The sequence below is a fragment of the Olea europaea genome, unplaced genomic scaffold (assembly GCF_002742605.1).
Source record: "Olea europaea var. sylvestris unplaced genomic scaffold, O_europaea_v1 scaffold112, whole genome shotgun sequence".
NCBI classification, from domain to species: Eukaryota; Viridiplantae; Streptophyta; class Magnoliopsida; order Lamiales; family Oleaceae; genus Olea; species Olea europaea.
The window spans coordinates 447419-457987 of NW_019228573.1; the positions used below are offsets into that span (position 1 = coordinate 447419).

The 10569-nt window shown below is 36.9% G+C and overlaps 1 protein-coding gene across 8 annotated transcripts; it reads right to left on the reverse strand.

Annotated features, from left to right (window-relative positions):
- Window positions 1-279: 279 nt before the first annotated feature.
- LOC111373382 lies at window positions 280-10290 on the reverse strand. 8 transcript variants are annotated; one of them, XM_022995905.1, is made up of 4 exons: window positions 9433-10290; window positions 7892-9222; window positions 3701-4312; window positions 280-3420 (listed from the first exon to the last, which is right to left on the reverse strand). In XM_022995905.1, the coding sequence occupies exons 1-2, from the start codon at window positions 9983-9985 to the stop codon at window positions 8039-8041; spliced, it is 1737 nt and encodes a 578-aa protein (XP_022851673.1). In that variant the 5' UTR covers window positions 9986-10290; the 3' UTR covers window positions 280-3420; window positions 3701-4312; window positions 7892-8038. The 8 variants fall into 8 exon arrangements, with proteins under 8 accessions (XP_022851673.1, XP_022851669.1, XP_022851668.1 ...); XM_022995901.1 differs by having other exon boundaries at window positions 280-3093; window positions 3261-3420; window positions 7892-10290; XM_022995900.1 differs by having other exon boundaries at window positions 280-2771; window positions 2982-3420; window positions 7892-10290.
- Window positions 10291-10569: the final 279 nt, after the last annotated feature.

A 10569-nucleotide genomic window follows, 5' to 3' on the forward strand; every position in this document is an offset into this window, starting at 1 on the left:
AATTGTCTCCACTCTACAGGCGGAAATGCAACAGGGAACCTGGGGAAAACCCCCTAGTTTTTCCCCCTGGATTACCCGATCAGCCATTTTATCCATGAAAACCACACGACTGAGTAGATGAAAATATGAACAATTTACAATAAAATTGGAACGGAAGCTTAGGCAACTTACAAGAGCATAATAATCAGATCATATCCAAAAAGCTTTTTTGGAAATTGCAATGCTAATTGGAAAACTGGGAAATAACATGACCCTGCCAAGGGAAAATGACACTTGAAAGCAAATAAAAAGTCTGTCCTAGAAGAATATCATATTTCATCAAAGTTTGTAGGAGCCATTCTTCGTGAATTTCACATGAAAAAGAAGATAAAAAGCTTGGGGTCCCACAAACAAGCCAGCTCCTGCAAAACCAGCTGTTCTTACGCAATGATGCTACACACCCTACAACCAAAAACTTGAAGAAAAAGGCCAAGTGTACAGCACCAAACACTTACAGCCCTCTCACAAAACGTGGGGCCCATGATTATTTTACTTGCAAACCCCACTCCCTAACGTGAGAGAGCTGTCATAGTTGCTGTCAAAGCAATTGTACCTGCAGCAAGCTTGAAATTTGAAGAGACACATTTTGTGTCAATGAAAAGCTTTGCAAATGAAAGGTTGATCCGATCCAAGGAAAAAACATGGCCTCGATCCGATCCAAGGAACCATGCTGCTGACATCCCTTTGCCTCTTATTTCTGTACTCGTCAAGACAAGCTAGGAAATGTGCTTTGCTTTAACCTGGTGAAATAAAATAATCGAACATGTAATTATTCAAGAAAAGTATTCTATGAAATATTCAGGTTTCTCTTCCTCCTGTGGCAAAATCAAAACCAACACAAGGTTACTCGGCCCCGATAACAACAATCGTGTTGGGAGTCATTCAAAGTATGCAAGTCTAGCTAAAAACCAACATGACATCCATCTGAATTACTTCAAAATCGGAATGCAACAATGCCAATCTACGTTTCCAATGTACGAGTCTGTTACCTCATCTTAAACTAATCTCATGATAATGGCAGCAGGACAAATCTATTCACTGGAGGCTTAGTTTAACTACGGAAAAAAATTTCGAACACAAAAAATAGTAATATTAAAAAATAAGTGAAACAGTAAAAAAGTTGTAATTTTTTTCTCAAGTTTCAGCACTGACTCCCACCTCCCTCCGCCACTGTCTCATCATGTCATTGAGTTAGAGCTGGAGCAATTGAAAGCAAAAATGCAAATACTTTTCACAACTTACAAACGAGCAAAAATCATGTCGATCAGAACATTAGTAACAGAAAATAGTTCATGATTAGGAGAACACAAGCATTTGCTTATTCAGTATGACTGTAGATCAACTGCAAACAAGGGCACTTCTCAATGCAAACCCCAAAATGATAGCAAGAAATCTTCAAAATCACATTTCAAATGTGAGTCAGTCAATACGCATATTTGTATAAGCTTAAGGTTCACTTGCAAGTAAATTTATAATTAAAGAAATAATTTTTTTAATTGGTGAAAATTGGAAATAAGCTACTTATTTGACAATATGGCAAGAATTACTTTTAAGGCCCGTAAACAACTCCACTCCACTCTCATATGTTAATTTGATGCTACATACCCTACAACCAAAAATTTGAAAAGGCACATTTTGTGTCGATGAAAAGCTTAGCAGATAAAAAGTTAGGTGTTGATCCATGGGGAGAACACGCAGGCTAGTGCAATTGAAGTGTCTCGACCGGTGCGGAAACAGCAAGTCCAATCTTAATGAAGACAACATCCCTTTGACACCCTTTCTGCACTCTTGAAGACAAGTTAAGAATGTGCTTAAATAAGGGTAAATAAAAATAATCCAGCACTGAACAATTCAAACTGAAATGCTTTGCAGTCTTCCACTTGTGGCATAATCAAGCTACCACAAGGGAAATTAACCAGTCACTCCACAAAAAGCCTGTTCAGAGTTACTCCGAGCATGTATGTCTAGCTACATCTAGACATGGTGAAAAACTGAAGGTTGTTTGGTAATGTGAATTAGATAGCACTTTAACATTATTAAATAAAAACAGGAGTTAAAATTGAGTACATTTTAAAGTCCAATATGCCCTAGTACTGCATACCAAAAAGGTCCATAGATATCCTTATCAATTACTCCGAAATAATAATTTGACCACCCCTACAATAAAGCCACTTCCATAGTACCAAATGATGCCTAATCATTTTCAGAAGTTCCAATGTACAAAGTCAATGTTTAACTCATTTCAAACTAGTCCCATTCTGAATCAAGTTAGAGCAGCAGCACAGGTGCAAGCAAAGGTGGGAGTGCTTTCCACATAGTTCATCAAACAAAGAGAAAAAAATCGTATCAACCAGACATTACCAACAGAAAACAGTCCATAAATAGAACACGAGTGCATACCATCATATGATAAACCAGCATTTGATCAGATATTTAGCATGACTCTGGACAATTGCAAACAAGTACAGTAATCAAGACGAACCCCAAAATGATGCCAAGAAATCTTCAAAAACACAGGAAGGATAGAAAGAGGTTACCGGAATTCCATCAAAATCAAACAAGATTTTTAAGAGAATAACAACAAAATATATCAAAACTGCAGCTACTTCTGCAGCCTCAAACATATCCAAAGCTGACCTCTGCAGGCTCCATGGTCCAACTTTGTGATACCTGGGGCAACCTATTAAGAATGATTAATTCTATGTAGCACCAATCTAGGTGGCAGACGGGGGCTAAGCACCAGCAGTGCTACATAGCATTAGGCAACTGAAAATTCCAGGAAAAGAAGTTGAAAAGGCAGATAGATTTCTATAATAAGTAAATCAACCAGTAGAAGTCAGTTTTAGAGCATGCTGCAGTGTTATCTACCAGACTACCATATTCCTCCAAAGAAAGGGCACACCAGATTTTAAGATAAAGTATATTCTAAGGCAGAGGTCTACCTTCCCGGAGAGCCACGACCCAGGATTTCATTGAATTAAGGCAATGATGCAGACATCCATTATCTTACTGCAAAGAAGTACTTTGGAGAAACCTCTTTCAAGCTGTGCCAAACTTTTAAGAGCGGAAAACAGACAGTTCATAATTACAAGATAGTGCGTCACTAAGGACAAGTCGACATCCAAAATTATCTGAACCTACATTGAACTTGTATTGCTGCATGGGAAGAAAATGTAACTATTGTGTTAAAGGCCACTAACTGGTCAAATACAGATACTCACCAAAATCTCATCTTAACATCATGACGAATCTTTTCAGTTTCAACAGACAACATTCTGGACTTGTTCATGGTGGCCCTCAGAATTGTGAGCAGGTTCTTCCCACAGTTCTCAACAACACAGAACTCATTCAGCAGCTCTAATAGGTATTATTTTTTCGAACCTGAACGCACATGGAATTCTCAAACTATAATATGCAAAAATAATATAATATAATAAGTTGCAAAAAAAAAGGAATAACATTGCAGGCAAAATGCACTAGTTTAAAATGTTCATCAATTTGGAGCTACTTCAATAATTTCAATCAGAATCATTATGGTCAATTATAAATATAACTGCAAGCACCAAGTGCTTGTTTCTGAATCGGATTGGAAGAGATTTGAGAGCAAATTAAAATGATTGGTGTGTATAAGATTAAAACATAGTGCAATAATGTGAATAACCTAAATAGCTGCAAATTTGCAGCCACATTGGCAAGTGAAAACACAATTCACCCTTCCAAGAGCTCATGTAACTCACTTCTAAGCAAGACCAAGATGATGTGTAGTTCATTCATTTACTACATAAGAAAATGCAAGAAAATGATATTAGACAATTTATAGTTTACTACATATAAAAAAGCCAGAAAATGAAATCAGAAAATTTATAATTTTCCATTAAATAATTGGTGTCAGGAAAGACAAATAGAATTATATGTGCTGATATATACTGGTTTTGAATGTTCTTTACTTTATGTGATGACCAATTCCTACTGTCCCGAATCTCTGTATATATGGTATACATGCACTGTATATGACAATGCATGTGCCATGATCTATCTGGACAAATGACCCTTTAAAAAATGGGAATTTGGGGGGACACATATTTCTAGGAGCTGAGAGCAGATCTGCCTTTGATCATGTTAGGGGCTGCTAGAAACAGGATTTCTGAAGAGAGACATCCGAGTTGCCAAGGACACGTCAAAAATATATTTCTATAATTATTCTGAAAGTACAGTTTATGTAAGATCAGTGACTTCCAGAGCTGTACGCATCCATCATGCCTTTTGATATAATCTGTTAGAAATTAGAGAACAAAAGTAAATGAGAAAAACTAAGGAGAAAATATAAAATTTGTATAAATATTCAGCTTATTTAATTCCAAAGAGAGAGAAAATTCATTTACTGGTTAGAAACATCCAAAATACGGAAGTTAATGTATACCTACCATAATTTGTCCGATAACAAATTACGATAATGTCATATATAAAGTAAATGAAACTAGGTTTAATCTTCTAAATAAGAAAATAAATAACCCAAATTCCTTCTAAAAAAAAGGATCTCCAACATAATCAAAATTGAATTATCTGTATATATCTCATGTAACTGTAGATTTCTACCAGAAATTTGCATCAAAAACTTGAATTTAAGAAGATGGCAGGCTTTAATTAATCCTTCCCAGCCTTGAATAAAATCCATTTCTAATCCTTATCGATGTTTTCATTACCCTTGTTGGAAGCCAAAAGTGATCTATTTTTACCATCCAAACTAGAGTTCTACATAGTACAAATTGGCATTTAATGAATAAAGGTTTTGCCCCTTCAATTTCGCATTGTTGAAAATTCTATATATCTATCACCAAAAGTGATTCACTCCCAAGGGCAATGTAAATTTGTTTTTTACAAATGACTATACAATGAATTTACCAGTCAAATAAATGCATCCCCTGCAAGCAAGGATATTATCAACATCAGAATTAATTGCCATAGTTAAGCATTTAACACTGACCACCTGTGGTAATTGATAGCCAACTATTAAATCTTGTCATCATTCTTGCAATTTGAAAATTCATCAAACTATGCTCTAAAGATATAAGAGAACACAATTCTTCATTGTCCTTACCCCTTGAAGTTAAACGCTAAATAAGATTCAGTATTATAATTAAATTAGAATTTACCAAAATTTTCCAGATCTACCTTGTTTTCTTTTCAACTTTTCAATAAGTAGATCAAACTGCATTTCATGTGGCAAAGTTTTGATGTCTAGTGTCAAGTAAAACCCCATACTGCCATATCTTATGAACATGTGTAACGATGTTTTCGAAATCTTAGTATATGGATGAGCTATCATATTTGAACCCAAATCTAGGCTCATAATCAAACCTATTCAATTAAAATTTAAATTACGTAAGGGAGACAGAAGCATATATGTACAGGGGAAAGCTTGAACATTTTACTAGAACTATAATTACATAGAAAGCAAAGACTAAGGGAGTTTACCTAATTTAATATATTAGTATCTATAAGTACAGCGTCATAATTGCCTCAACTCTTTGCATGTTTGACAAACTTAGGTTAATCACCTAACATATCTAATTGCCTCAACTTTTTGCATGTTTAACAAACTTAGGTTACTCACCTAACATATCCCTCAAATTAACTCGTTGAGAAGGCGGAAGCACAAAACATATCAGTGTCTGCCGATAAAATGCATTATCCTCTCAAGTCTAAAGATTAACTAGATGCTGAATATTCTCCATAGCAGTAAATAAAGACAAAGAAGATTTTTTTCTCTCTCCTCTGCACCCCTAGTTAAATTTAGCTGAAATTTCCACCATAAGAAACTTTTAGATTGAGAAAATAAACTTTTGTCCACCACTTTTGAGTTTCTAAATAATGTCTATTTGTTGAATTGTTTTGACAATATGCCATTCTCTCTTTAAAAGTCATATCAAATTCTCCTCCTTCCTTTTTACATGACTTTCAAACTATCTAGACATTCACACCCTACTAACTGATGGCTCGGGCCCTCTCAGAAGGAGATCTTCTTCACCTTCCACCTAAGCAGTTTCAGGAAAGGCCCAAACCAATCCCAAGGAACAATGAAGCTTCATAGGGCCTTTCTGTCTAAGTGCAGGTAGTCCACATCTTCATAAACATGTCTATTTCACCAAGCCTCTCTCCGAGTGTCCAAGCCAAAAAAAAAAAAGACAGAATTAGGAGTTCACTGGGAATTCTTACATTTATTTGGAAGCTACTTATTTCGTATGAGCCAAACCAATAGGATGAATCAAACGCGTCGGCAAGTTGACAAGAATGCATGATCAATTTAGATATTCTAGTTTTGTTTATCAACTTTGCTTAGATTGCCTGAGACATTTTAATAAAAGGGCTCTACAATCATTTAGTATATGATCAAACGGTTATATTTAATTAAATTTTTGGAGGGAGATAAATTTCATTTTTACCAAAAAAAAAATACTTCTTAGAAAAATTACCCTAAAATTTATGATTTGGTGTTTGAGGGAGATTGATTCAAGAAACCTGTCAAAATTTCTCAAAACGCACAAACTATTGATATGGTAACCAAGAGGAGGTGGAAAAATTCAATAGCTATAATTGTATTCTGGCCAAGAGGAAGAGATCCAAGAAACTTGTCCAAACTTAGCAATTGAATCCGAGAAATTTATCCAAATATAAGCAATTGAATTTTAAATATTAGCTAGACCGACGACTGATTGACATAAATCTCAGCCAACGCAGGGAAAAGCCAGACAAATAGAATTGACAACTCTCCCTCGGGTCAAGTGACATCACTAGCTATTTGATATGCAAGCCAAATGCATCGATCATGCAACTAGTTCATAATACCAAAACCACTGTATAAAAATGCAGTAAAAATATACCCTCTATCAAACTTTTCGAACTAGAGTATTTTTATCATTCAATCTGGTACGAAGAATAAAAAAAAAGGTTGTTTGGCCCTATAAGTCAAGAATAAGAAGCACCACATCTGAGCAGAAAGCCATAATCATCACCACAATATCAGTGTTCAAGGTATTGATTATGCACATTTTAATTATTTATTATCGGGGCCAAAAACAGATGGGTAAAGATGAATATTAGATTATTAGTTTAGAAATCAATTTAAGGAAGTAAAAAATAAAACACAAAGACATAAATCAACTACTATTTCCTTAATGACATCACATGTGACAAATGAACATTCTATAATTGGCGATCAAGCTTCTCCCCATAAACAGCATAAAGAATGGTTCAGAAAAGAGAAACAGATTTTTCATGCAAAAACACACACAAAAATAAATAAATAAATGGAACGTGCTGGACAAGTAAAGTGTGTGGGCATCTGTTTTGCTCTGAGTTACTATACAAAGATTGATAACAATGATTGAAAAGCATATCAAACCTATACCAGCAGTAGAATTAGGAATTAATGGAATATCTATCAAACTTCTAAAGGTTATTATATGTAGAACGAAAGATCCTTTGTGGATAATTAGGAATTGGATTTATTTACTGCTTCATTCATCACCATAAAATTAAGCTTCCTTGAAGAAAGAAATGAATGTCTATAAAAAAGGAAAAGGGGCAAAAACAACAATAAAAAACACAAAAGCACTTCCATGGAACAATGCGGCCATTTGTATCTAAGCAATTAAAGCATCTTATACAACATAGTAAACAATACATACAACAGGAATAGAACAAAAAAGGCAATGATCACAGATCATGTGAAAACCAAGTTTAAAACCCATAAAAGTTCAGTAGAGAATCAGAGTATAAGCAGAGAAGCCAAAATGGGTATATTTTACAAATACATGCAATAAAGAAACCTAAAGGCAATGAGATGGCTTACATGCTTTGTTATTTGCACCTTGATTTTTCTGAATGTGGGGCGATAAGCACACAAATATACATCCCACTTCCAACAATAAAAGAAGGATGAATGGCACAGGAAAAACTCGGAATTAAGTTAGAATGGGTTCAACGAGATTAATAATATCTATGCAATCCCCCCAGGCTGGAATCCACCATCACCACGATCTGCGCTAGGATTCAGTTCACAAGGAGAATCAAACCACTTTGGATTTTCAGCATAGAAGTCATCCACCTGTATACTACCAAGACCTAAATCTGGATCTATCATCTCGTGACTTAAGAGTTTGTTCAGCTTATAATCACTGCAGCCAACAATACCCTTCTCATCATATGCACCACATTTCAACCACTTCTCTTCTTTGCAAGCTTCAACAAGCACATTCTTCTTGTTCTTATACTGTGCCATCTGATCCCAAGAAGTAACCTCCCCAAGAGTCCTCCCAAAGCTTTCCCCGTCATCTTCAAAAACATTTACATCATTGCCATCCCCATAGATGCTCAGTTGATAAACATCACCCCAATCTGGCAAATCATGCTCTACCACCAAGACATCACCTAGATGTTGCTTCTCTGATGGCAACCCAACAGATTTTGAGCCATCATCTGCTGCATTTCTAAGCTTACCCACCATGTCTGAGAGTTCATGAACCAAAGACCTCAACAACTTGGGTGGGGTTCTCCTAATTTGCCCTTCAAGCAACCCTAACTCTTTCCTCAGTTCCTGTACATGTTGCAAAGCCAAATGCTGTAGATCCCTGGGATCATTTCCCAAGAACCCAAAATCGTCGCTTTCCCCTTCTTCTACCACCCCATACATAGTCTCATTATCCATCAAAACACTACCTTTATGCCCTACCATTCGATGCATAATCCTTGCATTTCCATCCAAAGGCCCAGGCACGTGCCCTGAATGCACCGCACACAGCTTAAACACAGCTGTCCCCTCATCCTCGTAGACAAATGTCTTATCCCTCTCATTGTAATTGGATATAGGAACTATTGCTCGTATCCGAAAACCACACCCACATCGCTTGGAAACATAGGGCTCCCTTTTCATAATCCGCGATTTCTTCAAGGATGCAGGCTCGCCAGCTCTATGACACGCGTAATCCTTAACCTCAGCCATAAATGGCTTGTGCCTTATATACTTCTGTCGTATGCACAAAACCACCTTATGCTTCACAGCCAACTGTTGCAACATAAAAGGTACTGCCTTAGCGGGAAGATCAAAAGACTCAGTATATTCAAACTTCCTCCTCTTCGATCGCGGCGCACACCCAGATATGTCATTTGCGCACAATAGGCAGGCTGCAACGCAAGTCCTAATATAAGTCTCAGGAATCCCATAAAATTTAGCACCCACAGTCCAGACCTGTTTGATTTTCTCTATGGTTTCTCTAAGCCCTAAGTGTCTTAAATCCTCAACGCCATGAAATGACATGACTATATCCTGCCATTGATCGACATGGGAAACAAATTGATTCAAATTATTCTTGAAGCAAAGAAAGCGGCTATTACCAGTAATGGCGACAGCCGAGGCCGGGTCAGCGACATGGACGGTGAGCTTGTCCTGGATACGCTTCCACGCAGTCAAGTAGGCGGTATCCTGGTTCCGGTCTTTCCACACCGATCGCCAGCTAGCGAGCAGGTCATCAGGAGTCACAGCCCGGATCTCGTCCGGCTTAGCAACCCGGCCTTCAATCAAGCATTGGATCATCAAGGCATGGGATTCCTTATTGAAAGTGTAGAATTGAGACGATATGTAAGGTTCAGCGCTAATATGCAGCCGTGGATAATCAATTGCCCTCTTATTGCTCCTGACGCCACTAATTACAGCAAAATCCGGAAAATTAGGGTTTCGAGACGGGGCACCGTTAAGGGAGAATTCAGCATCGGATGACGCGTGGCTGATGTCGTCATCGTCATCATCCCGAAAGAAGTCGATTCCGGTGAGTGAGAAAGCGTCATCGTCAATGGACGGCTGAGATTGAGGGTCCAAGAACTGTTCATGGTGGGGCGGCGGTGGACCCATTGGGCAAACCACGTTCTCTTCAATTTTGTTTGGATTCATGGGAAAACCCAGTAAGCAAAAACTGCAAAAAACTCTTTAACACAGAGTTTTTCTCAGTTCTTGTCAATGGAAGAAGCTGAAGCTTTTTTTGGGCTGTGCTTCTGACATAAATACAGCTCCGAGCTTTCTCTCTCTGAATTAACACACACACACACACACACTCACACTCTCTCTGTCTATCTGTCTATCTCTTGCATAGATTTTGTCTCTTTGCATTCGTGTACAGTGCAGAATAATGAGTATTTTATTGAACGACGACACGAGGGGGACGAGGATGGATGTCTTGACTCATGTCAAGCATGCAGGAGTGCATAAAATATGAATATTAATTTGAATTTTGAATTTATAAATGCATTTATATTTCCTAATATCATTTTCATTTAGAAATATCCCAATATGAAACATTTCTTTGAAGTAAATTTTATTGAAATAGTTTTTATCTTTTTCATTCGCACGAATTTGAGGTTAATTGTTCGACATGCAAAGAAAAGGTATCAGAATAGTCATTATCCATTTATCTTTTGACAGAGCAGATGACAACTCATTTTTACATTGAAATAATTAAAGAATATGAAGAAAATATC

What these genes read in the sequence shown, in the direction of transcription:
- LOC111373382 (XM_022995899.1), bottom strand. Translation starts at nt 9,985, where the DNA reads ATGAATCCAAACAAAATTGAAGAGAACGTGGTTTGCCCAATGGGTCCA.